Here is a 15,356-nt window from a genome sequence, read left to right as displayed (position 1 = left end):
TCAGACAAGTATTTACTTTGATGTGGAGAAAACAGAAAGCTGTCAGAGAGAGGAAGGATAGATGGGCTGGAAATCTCACTAACTTCTTTCACCCTCTCAGACTAAAATGCTATATTAATAACTGTTGGATTTCACGCCTTCAGTGAAATGTCTGTCTACCTCTATAGTATATGGGCATAGCAGGCTGGTTTGATAAATTCTAACTCTCTCTCTCTCTCTCCCCCCACACCCTTCCCCTACATCTCCCTCTCCATCCCCCCCATCTCTTTCTTTCTTTCTTCCAGGTGGTTCTCTGTCTGGGGACCTGGTGACTGACGAGGAGCTGTTTATCAGGTGGCTGCAGATTGTAGCCTTCCTCCCCGTCATCAGCTTTGAGACACCTCCCTGGGTCTGTGGGGAGGACCGGGTGAGTGAACACCACCCTCACAAGACACCACAAAGACTCCCAACTAGGATTTCAACATTTAAAAAAACATTCACAGGGTTTTCAGAACTCCTAGTTGGAAAATGCAACCCTGAACCCTCATACACACAAACACCCCAAATGTTCAGACCTCCTGTAAGACTACAATATTTTGGGACGCCAGGGACCAAAGCCCTTTTTACATACTCACCACCACACATTCCGATCACAGTGAGAGGTGGGGAGTGAATTTGGCCAATTCGATGTGCTGTGCTGGAGAGATGTTCTTTCATTCTTATAGGATAGTTTAGCTAGTGTGTTTAGGGTTAGGGTGTGTGCTCTGTCAGTGGAGGCCTGATATTGTGATAGTGTGTTTATTGATCCTCTCCCTTTGCTTCTGGGTCACTCAGTGCTTTTCCCACCGCGTTTGTCCATCAGTCCATGTGTCTGTCTGTCACATTTTTGTGTGTGTGGAAGTTTAAAGTATATTGTGTCTGGGTCTATCCAAAACCAGGCCTTTCTCTCTCCCTCCCTCCCTCTCTGTCCCAGCATGTTACTGGATCACTCCCCATCCTCACCTCTCTGATGGACATCAGAAATATACACTTCACCAAGTAGGCATGGAAAACAAGGGATTAGGGCTCCAAGGGTACTCTCAGGGTGTCTGGTCATTGATATCAATGTGCCTATTGCGACGAAGATTGGCCGCTAGATTATCGCCAGCTGATCTCTTGTTAAACCATCAATACGCGCTAAATTCAACCGCAAGCTTATCTCAATTGCAACCAGCATTGGCCACCGACGAGCCGGATTAATTCAGGGGCTTACCAGGGTTGAAGCCCCTGGGCCCAAGAGGCAGCATTTTTATTTATTTATAACAATGTAAAAAAAAAATGGAATAATATGTTTTTGTGTATATTATATATGTATGTATGTATATATATATATATATATATATATATATATATATATATATATATATATATATATATATATATATATATATATATATATGTGTATATACAGTACCAGTCAAAAGTTTGAAGATAGCACCTATTTGGTAAAAGACCAAGTCCATATTATGGCAAAAACTGCTCAAATAAGCAAAGAGAAACGACAGTCCATCATTACTTTAAGAAATGAAGGTCAGTCAATACTGAACATTAAGAACTTTGAAAGTTTCTTCAAGTGCAGTCGCAAAAACCATCAAGCGCTATGATGAAACGGGCTCTCATGAAGACCGCCACAGGAATGGAAGACCCAGAGGTACCTCTGCTGCAGAGGATAAGTTCATTAGAGTTACCAGCCTCAGAAATTGCAGCCCAAATAAATGCTTCACAGAGTTCAAGTAACAGACACATCTCAACATCAACTGTTCAGAGGGGACTGTGTGAATCAGGCCTTCATGGTCGAATTGCTGCAAAGAAACCACTACTAAAGGACACCAACCAGAAGAAGAGACATGCTTGGGCCAAGAAACCCGAGCAATGGATATTAGACCGGTGGAAATTTGTCCTTTGGTCTGGAGTCCAAATTGGAGATTTTTGGTTCAAACCACCGTGTCTTTGAGACGCGGTGTGGGAGAACAGATGATCTCCACATGTGTAGTTCCCACCGTAAAGAATGGAGGTGGTGGTGTTATGGTGTGGGGGTGCTTTGCTGGTGACACTGTCTGTGATTTATTAGAATTCTAGGCACACTTTACCAGCATGTCTAGCACAGCATTCTGCAGCAATACGCCATCCCATCTGGTTTGGGCTTGACCCAACACACCTCCAGGCTGTGTAAGGGTTATTTTACCAAGAAGGAGAGTGATGCATCAGATGACCTGGCCTCCACAATCCCCCGACCTCAACCCAATTGAGATGATTTGGGATGAGTCGGATGGCAGAGTGAAGGAAAAGCAGCCAACAAGTGCTCAGCATATGTGGGAACTCCTTCAAGACTGTTGGAAAAACATTCCAGGTGAAGCTGGTTGAGAGAATGCCAAGAGTTTGCAAAGCTGTCATCAAGGCAAATGGTGGCTATTTGAAGAATCTCAAATATTAAATATATGTTAATTTGTTTAACACTGTTTTGGTTACTACATGTGATTCCGTATGTGTTCATAGTTTTGATGTCTTCACTATTATTCTACAATGTAAAAAATAGTAAAAATAAAGATAAACCCTTGAATGAGTAGGTGTGTCCAAACTTTTAACTGGTAGTGTGTGTGTGTATATATACACACAGTGTGTGTATATATATATACACACACACACACACACACAGTGCCTTGCAAAAGTATTCATCCCCCTCGGCATTTTTCCTATTTTGTTACATTACAACCTGTAATTTAAATTTATTTTTATTTTGATTTCATGTAATGGATATACACAAAATAGTCCAAATTGGTGAAAGGAAATGAAAAAAATGATTTGTTTCAAAAAATTCTACAAAAATAAATAACGGAAAAGTGGTGCGTGCATACCTTTGGTATGAAGTCCCTAAATAAGATCTGGTGCATCCAATTACCTTCAGAAGTCACATAATTAGTTAAATAAAGTCCACCTGTGTGCAATCTAAGTGTCACATGATCTGTCAAATGATCTCAGTATATATATACCTGTTCTAAAAGGCCCCAGAGTCTGCAACACCACTAAGCAAGTGGCACCACCAAGCAAGCAGCACCATGAAGACCAAGGAGCTCTCCAAACAGGTCAGGGACAAAGTTGTATAGAATTACAGATCAGGGTTGGGTTATAAAAAAATATCAGAAACTTTGAACATCCCACGGAGCAAATAAATAATAAATAAATAATTCCAATACCCTGGCAATTTGACTATTAAACTCATGGGTACGCTAGCAATGGCTGCCAGACCTTACTTGAATGGGAACCGCCATCTATGGATTATATTTCTATGGTTGGTTGTTCATTCGGATTAATTTTTTTACAAAAGTTTTGAAGTGTCTGTCCAATATCTAGGAGATGTAAGAAAGCTCAGGAAATATTTGATCGACCGGCTCGATTCGGTCTTATGTAGCAACATTTGAAATTGTGTTTTTTACATTGGATAAAAGTAGAGAATCTGAGCTATAAAATGGTATATCATACACTACAGTTGAGGAACAATGGGAAAGTAATTCTGCTTTGAAAGTTGACAAACTTGTAACCTCAAGAGAAAATGGCCCTTGAATGTTTTGGTACACCTACTGGAGATCTCTTCTTTGTCTACACCCATTCAGCATCGTTCACACCCTCTTAAGCCTTAGCCCCACCCTTCTCTTTAAGGATTCACATGTGAGGCCATGTACTAAACAACCAAAGATTTCAAGACTAAAGGCTGGTTTATACTACGGGTTACTTCGTAAATTCAATCTGGAGTGCCAGAGTGAGCCCAGTGTGCGCTCTGGGCGTTCGTAAACTCAGAGCGTTGTCAGATTGTCTGTTCGTAAATTCAGAGCATTTCGCTCTCGGAGCGTTCAGAGCACACACTGGATGCTCTGGACGAGGAATAGGGTTGATCCGACCGTTCTGACTTAACAGCATTAGCCAAGCAGCCAAGCACCCAAGCTAACTGGCTAACGTTTGCTAGCTTGCTAGCTACTTCCAGACACAAATGAGGGAACAGCTCACTCTGACCATTTTACTCACCCTAGCAGAGCTGGTTAGGCTGTTTTTATGTTATCCAGAGCATTGGTGACTGCAACTGTGCTGCTGGCAATAATTTAATTATGCTTTTTTGCCAACATTTACTGACACCGGCCATATATTCAACAGGTTCGTAAATCCGTCAGTTATTCTGCGCTCTGGCACACACAGACGAGTGCTTTGAAATCGGAGTAGATAGCAAGAGTGAATTTACCAGCTACGTCTATCGGCAGTTGTCGCAGTGACATCATGAACATTCTATTGAAATGGTTACTTGCATAGTGGAGTCTTTTGTTTGGTCATGTAGCTAGCTAAACAATGAACCATAATCCCAACTCATAACATTACTACCCTGCATGAATCTGCAGGTACAGTGGCTTGCGAAAGTATTCACCCCATTGGCATTTTTCCTATTTTGTTGCCTTACAACTTGGAATTAAAATTGATTTTTGGGGGGTTTGTATCATTTGATTTACACAACATGCCTACCACTTTGAAGATGAAAAAAACATTTTTTTCTTGTGAAACAAGCAAGAAATAAGACAAAAAAACAGAACTTGAGCGTGCATAACTATTCAACCCCCCAAAGTCAATACTTTGTAGAGCCACCTTTTGCAGCAATTACAGCTGCAAGTCTCTTGGGGTATGTCTTTATAAGCTTGGCACATCTAGCCACTGGGATTTTTGCCCATTCTTCAAGGCAAAACTGCTCCAGCTCCTTCAAGTTGGATTGGTTCCGCTGGTGTACACCAATCTTTAAGTCATACCACAGATTCTCAATTGGATTGAGGTCTGGGCTTTGACTAGGCCATTCCAAGACATTTAAATGTTTCCCATTAAACCACTCGAGTGTTGCTTTAGCAGTATGCTTAGGGTCATTGTCCTGCTGGAAGGTGAACCTCCGTCCCAGTCTCAAATCTCTGGAAGACTGAAACAGGTTTCCCTCAAGAATTTCCCAGTATTTAGCGCCATCCATCATGCCTTCAATTCTCACCAGTTTCCCAGTCCCTGCCGATGAAAAACATCCCCACAGCATGATGCTGCCAACAGCATGCTTCACTGTGGGGATGGTGTTCTCAGGGTGATGAGAGGTTTGGATTTACGCCAGACATAATAATAATAATAATAATAATAATTACCTTGATGGCCAAAAAGCTCAATTTTAGTCTCATCTGACGAGAGTACCTTCTTCCATATGTTTGGGGAGTCTCCCACATGCCTTTTGGCGAACACCAAACCTGTTTGCTTATTTTTTTCTTTAAGCAATTGCTTTTTTCTGGCCACTCTTCTGTAAAGCCCAGCTCTGTGGAGTGTACGGCTTAAAGTGGTCCTATGGACAGATACTCCAATCTCCGCTGTGGAGATTTGTAGCTTCTTCAGGGTTATCTTTTGTGTCTTTGTTGCCTCTCTGATTAATGCCCTCCTTGCCTGGTCCGTGAGTTTTTGTGGGCGGCCCTCTCTTGGCAGGTTTGTTGTGGTGCCATATTCTTTCCATTTTTTTATAATGGATTTAATGGTGGTCTGTGGGATGTTCAAAGTTTCTGATATTTTTCTATAACCCAACCCTGATCTGTACTTCTCCACAACTTTGTCCATGACCTGTTTGGAGAGCTCCTTGTTCTTCATGGTGCCGCTTGCTTGGTCGTGCCCCTTGCTTAGTGGTGTTGCAGACTCTTGGGCCTTTCAGAACAGGTGTATATATACTGAGATCATGTGACAGATCATGTGACTTAGATTGCACACAGGTGGACTTTATTGAACTAATTTTGTGACTTCTGAAGGTAACTGGTTGCACCAGATCATAGCAAAGGGGGTGAATACATATGCACGCTCCACTTTTCCGTTATTTTTTTTTTTTCATTTTTTGGAAAAAGTTATTTTTTGTATTTCACTTCACAAATTTGGACTATTTTGTGTATGTCCATTACATGAAATCCAAATAAAAATCCATTTAAATTACAGGTTGTAATGGGAAAAAATAGGAAAAAAAACGCCAAGGGGGATGAATACTTTTGCAAGGCACTGTAGCTAACCAACCACGTTCAATATTAGCTAACTAGCTAACATTAGGCTATAACTAGCAATACAAATGGCTCGGAGATACAAATAATATTAATACACAGATCATAGATGTAACTTTAGCTAGCGAGCCAGCCAGCTAACGTTAGCTAGCTAGCTAACAGTACACTTTAACTTGGAATGTGTAATATCAGAAAATGTAGCTAGCTAGACTGTCTTACCCTTATACATGGATTGATGCTTCTCACTCTCTGTCACAGATGCCGTGGTTGCCTTAGTTTGAATATGTAATCCAGAGACAGGTGTTTTATACACCAGCCTTCTGTGTGTTCTATTTTTGACCCAGTCTGCATATTTGCAATCAAACGCAATAACTTTCTCCATCTCCTTAGCTATCATACTCTAATTTCACCGTGCATTCCACTGATTTCAAAACTCTGTCCTCCAGAAAGTGGAGAGCAACACCTTTGCAGTTCTACTATGTGATATCTTTCAAAAAAGCTGGGTTAGAAAGGATTACCTACACATACTGACCAGCTCATGTTATAGACAGAAGAGCGCTACATGGCAGACCAATCCGAACTTCTCTCGGCATGTCCAGCCCACCCATTATCTCAGCCAATCATGGCTAGCGGGAAGGTTCCTGTCTTTTTCTGTGGCTAAACCAACTAGGCTCGTAATTAAAACATTGTATTTGTATTTACAGATGGCATACACGTTTGTTATTAAGGCACATGAAAGTTCAAATGTTCCAGAAGGCATTTCTGCCAAACAACGCATTTAGATTTTTAAAAAAAAGTTTACATTCAAATGGCTCTCCTGTGAAGTAGTGACACCTAGTTTCCTGAAATGAATCACGTGGTTTTTTGGACACATATTTAATCCCTTATTTTTGATGCCACAAAACTACCTCCATACTTCCATTCATGGGTTACCTTCCGACGAGTCCCGTGACACTTGTGGGGGTCGTAGAGCAAAATAGGCCAAACCGTTCGTTTTCGTGTCTCTTGGTCTGACAAACATCATTGTAGCTTGGCCACCTTCCACCACAGATGCAGAATGCCGATATAGGCGGATGCAGTGGATTGAGACGCAGCCCATGCTCTAGCTTAAACTGATGTTATTATGTTACTTTGATTGATGCACAGGTGCGTCAATAGACACTTATTGATTTAAAGTTGCACAAATTATATTATATCTATTTTTTAATCGTTCGTGGTTAGGCTGGTATTTCAGAGTAACATCCTATGTGTGGTTTGCAGAGATTGTTTATTTATTTGTAGCGCAACACTCAATAGTGAACCTTTATACTTTCCTACAGGACTAGAAGGCCAGTAGGCCTACTGTGGCAAATTGTACTTTATTGAAGAAACAATGTCTGAATTGGAAAGAAATGTGGTATGGGAGAGTAATTTCGTGTTATTTGGAAGTCGTTAGATTAACTTATCGTTTCCCAAACTTGGTCCACATTTTGTTTTTTGCCCTAGCATTACACAGCTAATTCAAATAATGAACATCAAGCTTTGCAAAGTGCTTCGTTTTATAATGATATTTAAATTGCCTATCACACGTTGCTGCATTCCATATACTTTCATTTACAATGTGGAAATTAAATGCAAGTTAGTCTTCAATAACTTTATTTTCGCAGAAGAGTAGCTTCGATGTAGGCATAATTTGTCTTAATTGCTAATTGGTGTGCAATTTAAAATGTATTCACTAAATCATCGTAATTGACAAGTTACATTTCTGGTTGAATAATTTTATTTCAGTTGTAATATGTAATTCTTACATTTTATATTTTTTCTTATTTCGATTTCGTTGTTCATAATAGGATGTAATTTAATTGGGGCGGGAGTTTGAACGCAGACAATTACCATTTCCCATGCAATTTCAGCTGTCTAGTATCAAGCTGGCTTGACACCGTAACAACCAAGGTTATTTTAGCTCAGAGCTCCACGTAATCTCCCGTAGCGTGTTAAGAAATCCAGCAGAACCTGGGAATACACTACATGGGCAAAAGTATGTGGACACCCCTTCAAATTAGTGGAATCGGCTATTTCAGCCACACCCATTTCTGACAGGTGTATAAAATAGAGCATACAGCCATGTAATCCCCATAGACAAACATTGGCAGTAGAATGGGCCGTACTGAAGAGCACAGTGACTTTCAACATGGCACCGTCATAGGATGCCACCTTTCCAACTAGTCAGTTCTTAAAATTTCTGCACTGCTAGAGCTGCCCGGGTCAACTGTAAGTGCTGTTATTATGAAGTGGAAACACATAAGAGCAACAATGGCTCAGCCACAAAGTGGTAGGCCACACAAGCTCACAGAACGGGACCGCAGAGTGCTGAAGCGCGTAAAAATAGTCTGTCCTCGGTTGCAACACTAACTACCGAGTTTCAAACTGCCTCTGGAAGCAACGTCAGCACAAGAACTGTTCTTCAGGAGCTTCATGAAATGGGTTTCCATGGCCGAGCAGCCGCATACAAACCTAATATCACCATGTGCAATGCCAGTTGTCGGCTGGAGTGGTGTAAAGCTCGCCGCCATTGGACCCTGGAGCAGTGGAAATACGTTCTCTGGAGCGATGAAACATGCTTCACCATCTGGCAGTCTGACGGACGAATCTGGGTTTGGTGGATGCCAGGAGAACGCTACCTGCCCGAATGCATAGTGCCAACTGTAAAGTTTGGTGGAGGAGGAATAATGGTCTGGGGCTGTTTTTCATGGTTCGGGCTAGGCCCCTTAGTTCCAGTGAAGGAACATCTGAAAGTCACAGCATACAATGACATTCTAGACGATTCTGTGCTTCCAACTTTGTGGCAACAGTTTGGGGAAAGCCCTTTCCTGTTTCAGCATGACAATGCCCCCGTGCACAATATGAGGTCCATTCAGAAATGGTTTGTCGAGATCGTTATGGAAGAACTTGACTGGCCTGCAAAGAGCCCGGACCTCAACTCCATCAAACACCTTTGGGATGAATTGGAAACACAGACTGCGAGCCAGGCCTAATCGCCCAACATCAGTGCCAGACCTCATTAATGCTCTTGTGGCTGAATGGAAGTAAGTCCCCGCAGCAATGTTCCAACATCTAGTGGAAATCCTTCCCAGAAGAGTGGAGGCTGTTATAGCAGCAAAGGGGGGATCAACTCCATATTAATGCCCATGATTTTGGAATGAGATGTTCGACGAGCAGGTGTCCACATACTTTTGGTAATGTAGTGTACGTGAGAGGTGGGTATGTTTTGCCTTCAGCAAAGCACAGTGGCCGTGGCCAAAATCGTTGATGCCTATACTACCTCAACTATATACGGTGTACTAACCACACTACATACTATACTAAACAAAAATATAAACGCAACATGTAACGTGTTGGTCCTATGTTTCATGAGATGAAATTAAATACATTTTCCATACGCACAAAAAGCGTATTTCTCTCAAATTTTGTGCACAAATTTGTTTACATCCCTGTTAGTGAGCATTTCTCCTTTGCCAAGATAACCTATCTACCTGACAGGTGTGGCATATCAAGAAGCTGATTAAACAGCATCATCATTACACAGGTGTACTTTGTGCTGGGGACAATAAAAGGCCACTCTAAAATGTGCAGTTTTGTCACAACACAATGCCACCGATGTCTCAAGATTTGAGGGAGCGTGCAATTGGCATGCTGGCTGCAGGAATGTCCACCAGAGCTGTTGCCAGAGAATTTAAGGTTAATTTCTCTACCATAAGCCGCCTAAAATGTGTTTTAGAGAATTTGGCAGTACGTCCAACCGGCCTCACAACCTTAAACCACGTGTAACCATGCCAGCCCAGACCTCCAGATCACCTGCGGGATCGTCTGAAACCAGCCACCCAGACAGCTGATGAAACTGAAGAGTATTTCGGTCTGTAATAAATCCCTTTTGTGGGGAAAAACTCATTCTTATTGGCTGGGCCTGGCTCCCCAGTGGGTGGGCCTGGCTCCCAAGTGGCTGGGCTTATGCACTCCCAGGCCCACCCATGGCTGCGTCCCTGCCCAGTCATGTGATATCCATAGATTAGGGTCTAATTTATTTATTTCAATTGACTGATTTCCTTGTATGAACTGTAACTCAGTGAAATTGTTGCGTTTTATATTTTTGTTCAGTATATTTGAGAATACTGTTCAGTAAAAATTGTACAAATAAACTAATTATACAAAACATTAAGAACACCTGCTCTTTCCATGATATAGACTGACTAGGAGAATTTAGGTGAAAGCTATGATCCCTTGTTAAATCCACTTCAATCAGTGTAGATGAAGGGGAGGAGACAGGTTAAAGAAGGATTTTTAAGCCTTGAGACAATTGAGACATGGATTGTGTATGTGTGCCATTGAGGGTGAATGGGCAAGACAAAATACTTAAATGCCTTTGAACGGGGTATGGTAGTAGGTGCCCAGGCACACCGGTTTGTGTCAAGAACTGCAACGTTACTGGGTTTTTCACGCTCAACAGTTTCCTGTGGGTATCAAGAATGGTCCACCACCCAAAGGACATCCAGTCAACTTGACACAACTGTGGGAAGCATTGGAATCAACATGGACCAGCATCATTTACATTTACATTTACGTCATTTAGCAGACGCTCTTATCCAGAGCGACTTACAGTTAGTGAGTGCATACATTATTTTAATTTTTTCATACTGGCCCGACGTGGGAATCGAACCCACAACCCTGACATTGCAAACGCCATGCTCTACCAACTGAGCTACATCCCTGCCGGCCATTCCCTCCCCTACCCTGGACGACGCTGGGCCAATTGTGCGCCGCCCCATGGGTCTCCCGGTCACGGCCGGCTACGACAGAGCCTGAATTCGAACCAGGATCTCTAGTGGCACAGCTAGCACTGCGATGCAGTGCCTTAGACCACTGCGCCACCCTGTGGAACGCTTTCGACACCTTGTAGAGTCCATGCCCCGACGAATTGAGGCGGTTCACTCAGTGTATCAACATACTAATGCTTATCCATACTGAGAAGTCGTCATATAATGCACAATTGGGTTGTTCCCCGCAATTCATTCATTTTGGTACAGTACATCCCCTTATTTGATTATCAGCTGTTGTCAAACACACATGGATCTGAAAAGAAGATTATCTTCCTCACTAGTGTGCAGCGAATTCATACTAGATGAAAAGCCAAAATTAGTATGACATCCTGGCATTTAAAACACACTCCATAAAAACAAAAACAAAATCACATCTTATAAAACGTTCTTTTTCGTATACCCAATGAGCCTACTATTTAGAATGCAAGTAAGGGTGTTCCGCTAGGCCCAGTGGCTTTTCGGAGATGATGGTGGGTGGGGTGATAGTGTTGGGGTTTTGGGGTGGTGGTAGTGGAAGCGAGGGGGTGGAATTCTCTGGATTGGGTGGCTAGGTTTTGCCTTACGCAAAGCCGTGTCTTTTTGGAGAGGATAGAGGTTGAGGTGGTGATGATGGTGGTGGTGGTGAAAGGGTTTTTTCCCACTTTTCTCGATGGGAGCAATCGGTTGGCCCCCTCCCTCCCTTCGGCCCAGTATCACCTGTGGTTAGGAATCCATCTGGTCCACATTAGGGCCTTCCTCTAGATTTATGACTCTCTCACTCTCGGGCCATGATGCGAGCCACTTCGGCAGGAATGATAATAAATTTGAGGACAAGTCTTGGAAAAAGACTTTATTACAGTCATTAAGGTTCCCATGTGTAATTGACTAGTGTGACAGGGCTGATGGAGATCAACTCATTTTTCCACTTTTGGGAAGCAAAGAGAGGGGGAAATATCCAGAGAGAAACAACATTTGCATGACAATTATGGAAATATGGGAAATGTGAAAATATTGGTCAGTTAGTGATTGAGGGACTGTAGTTTTTCCATGTCGGTCCTTGGCTGTATCTCAAATGACACCCTATTCTCTGGTGGTTCTGGTCGAAAGTAGTGCACTGGGGAATCGGGTGTTATTTGTGTCTGAGAGCTTGAATTAAGTGGTGTTCTGCCGGATATATAACGCATGACAAATTACAGTAGGTATGTCAGACTGCTATTATTGTGTTGTCGTGAGAAATACCTTGGACTACATTTATTTTCCATAGTGTCCTTGTGTTTGGGTGTATTTGCATTGGCCATCATAGTGTGTGTGTGTGTGCGTGTGTGCATGCATGCGTGCGCATGCGCAACACCCTTCAGAGACTGTTACATCAATGACCGTTTTGGGTCCAAATAGGAATAATACCCATGGTTTAAACCGCATGCCTGTTTTTTCAATTAGAGCTCCAGTCATAGCCAGGCTATGATTCTTCCACATTCATTTCGACAAATGTTTTCCCCCCTTGTCAAAATACATAGTTTTATGGTTGTGGTTGGGTTTTGTTTCCGTCACGGGAGACTGGAGAGGACGTTAGCCCGGGTGTGTGACCCTTCCTGGAATGTCCGAGAGGTTTGGCCCGAACCGGAGAGGAGACGGACACTGTTAGACCACAATGTTAACAATGCTCTGTTCTTTATTCCTGCGTGTCTGAGAAGGATGGCTGAACTTGGCTCACCTCTCTCAACTCAAATGCATTTACAGGTCTTTAATGTACACTGAGGACCAGTTTCCGCACCCAGATTAAGCTCACTCCTGGACTAAAATGCATGCTCAATGGAAAATCTCCACTGAAAGTGCTGGGCACAGATGTCAGTTCAACTTCTAGTTTCGATTTACATTTGGTTGAGTTGTCAACTAACCTGAATTCAACGTGAGCTCAACGAAACGTGTCACCGTGTCATTGGATTTAGGTTAAATGTTGGGTGAAAAAGAGACTAAATTCCCTTACGTTGAAGATTTTTAAAAAATCCAATCAGTTTTCCACGTTGATTCAACGTCATTACATTAGATTTTTTGTTGAAATTACTTGGAAACAACGTTGATTCAAATCAGTTTTTGCCCAGTGGGATAGGCTTAATCTGGTTTAAGACTGGCCCTCAGTGTACAGTAAGTACACTGCTTACAGCTTTGGCTGTTCCAATGATTGTTCAAAAGTATGTTGTTTCTCTGTATTTATATGTGATTGTCCCTCCTCCCTAGGTGCTGAACTTGACGCGGGCCCTCATCGCGTGGCACCAGGACTTTGTGGTTCCACTGGTGACGAGGTATGCAGAGGACTGGATGACCTCGGGGAGCCCAATTTACCGGCCCCTGTGGTGGCTCAGCCCTGATGACCCTGTGACCTTCACCATCAATGACCAGTTCCTCATTGGAGACGAGGTGACCGAATGACACTCAGACATGGAATTGTTTTATACTCTTTCTAATTCTGCTGGTTATGCTTGAAGTGGTTGGCTCAAATTGAAGGACGCACACCGATAATAAACATTCTTATTGAAGAAATTCTGGTACAACCTTTATAAAGCCCTCTTGCACAAACTTCAGCCATACCTTACTTCAGTTACCAGACCCGGTCTCAGAGATGACTAACTCTGGAGATCCCTTTGGTCTCCACTGAGTTAAGTAGATCTGCATTTCATTTTTTTTTACCTTACTTTTTCAATGATCTCCAGAACGCACAAAAATTTGATGTTTTGGTGCTGCTAGGTCACCTTTTAACTGAGGAATCTTTTTTATTTTTTATTTTTTATGATAGTTTTATGAAGCTACTTTTCTTAAATTGCTTGTAAATATTGTATGTTTTTATTGTGTTGAAATTGTAAAATGTGTATGATTGATTGCAGGGCTCCCTTGTAAAAGAAGGATGGGTCTCAATGAGATTTCCCTGTTCAAATAAAAGGTTCAATAAAAATATATATTTTTAAATATGCCGTTTGGGGCCTACTGAATGAGACCCCCCAGTTTCCAAGTGTAAGAAAGAGGCCTAGGGCCTCAGTATTCATCTCAGACAGTCTCCCGCGTGGATCCCACTTCTAACGCCAACATCAACTAGTGGCCAGTGCCTGAGGCCCTAGGTCTCTTTATTACAGTTGGTGTCAGTGGGATAGACGTGTTGCATGCTCCTATCACTCCCATAGATTTTTAGCTAGCGGTAGCTAAAGTTAGTACAGTTTCTCCTGGTCGATAGACTACTTTCAGGGTAAGGAACCATCTAACATTGAGTTTTAAAAAACGGAACTTTAATTAACTCCTTTAATTTGTTGTTGTTGTTATTATTAATATTATTATTATGTATTTCCAGGTCCTGGTTGCCCCGGTAATAGAGAGGGGGACAGTACGGAGAGATATTTACCTGCCCGACGGGGGCTTCCAGTGGCAGGACAGCCGCAACGCCCAGGTGTTCGACGGGGGAACTCTCTTGAAGGACTACCCTGTCGCCCTCGAGGAGGTTGCCATTTTCTTAAGGAGGAGATCTTGAGGCTCGAGTCACATGATTTATACGTGACCTATCCGGATACTAGTTTTGAATCCTTTATTTTATGTTTTACTCGTGCTGTTCTCAAGTTGCACTTTTCCACAAAGACAATTGACAGAGGCTCAAGACTTCTTCTTGAGATTATATGTGAATATTTTTATACTTGCACTTTACAATTCAGAACGATTTGTATTTTACTGACGTCGTTTTCTTCTCTCTTCTTCCTTTTTTAAACTTTAATCTGTTTTACCTCTCGGCTGATTGTTTCAGGACTTATTTTTTGTTTCTTTTAATCATTGCTGTTCTTGCTTTTTTGTATCTAAGTTATGGAGAAAGAAACCTGTGTGTTTACATACGATTCATTTCTACAGTCTTTAAACGTTTAACTGCTGCCGGTTCTTATGGAGACATGGAGTACCAACGCAAGCCCCTCGTTCGCTTAAAAACAAATCGTATGAATTTCTAAAGAAGACCAAACGAAGGAAAAGAAACAGAAGGATATGGTTTCTGCTAAAGGAGAGCCTGGAAGGAATGAATGAGATGAATGAGATGTTAGCTTGATATGAAAGAGGCTGAAGCACCTTGGTATGTCTCTCTCATTCTTTAGAAAAGCTTTTACTTGAACTTACCTGGGCTCAGAGCTGACATATGATGAATGTACCTCAACTTCAGTTTTTCATTGCTTTACTCGCTAACAAGTCTGTCAATCAACACTTACACACTTCAAGACTTCAAGACACCCCTCTCCTTTAAATGACTTATTTTTTAAACTCACGCTCAAACAATATGCAGAAGATAATGCTAATATTCTGTATTGTACTTTACAACCTTAACATACACTACATGACTAAAAGTATGTGGACACCTGTTTGTCGAACATCTCATTCCAAAATCAGGGGCATTAATATGGAGTTGGACCCACCTTTGCTGCTATAACAGCCTCCAATCTTCTGG

At 42.0% G+C, this 15,356-nt stretch overlaps 1 protein-coding gene across 1 annotated transcript in view; it reads left to right on the top strand.

Annotated features, from left to right (window-relative positions):
- The window catches only part of LOC311135160 (SITS-binding protein), a gene marked incomplete at both ends in the record, with an annotated part of 74,152 nt that extends 59,747 nt beyond the window's left edge, over positions 1-14,405 (top strand). The window contains 3 exons of the mRNA XM_084169067.1: positions 285-406; positions 13,127-13,306; positions 14,229-14,405. Coding sequence (XP_084025193.1) covers positions 285-406; positions 13,127-13,306; positions 14,229-14,405 — 479 coding nt within the window. The remainder of the gene's footprint in view (positions 1-284; positions 407-13,126; positions 13,307-14,228) is intronic.
- Between the last annotated feature and the right edge of the window lie 951 nt (positions 14,406-15,356).

The sequence above is a fragment of the Coregonus lavaretus genome (assembly GCF_964263955.1).
Source record: "Coregonus lavaretus genome assembly, chromosome: 9".
Classification (NCBI taxonomy): Eukaryota; Metazoa; Chordata; class Actinopteri; order Salmoniformes; family Salmonidae; genus Coregonus; species Coregonus lavaretus.
Note: the sequence above shows the minus strand (reverse complement) of the source record. Positions and strands in the feature narration are given on the sequence as shown.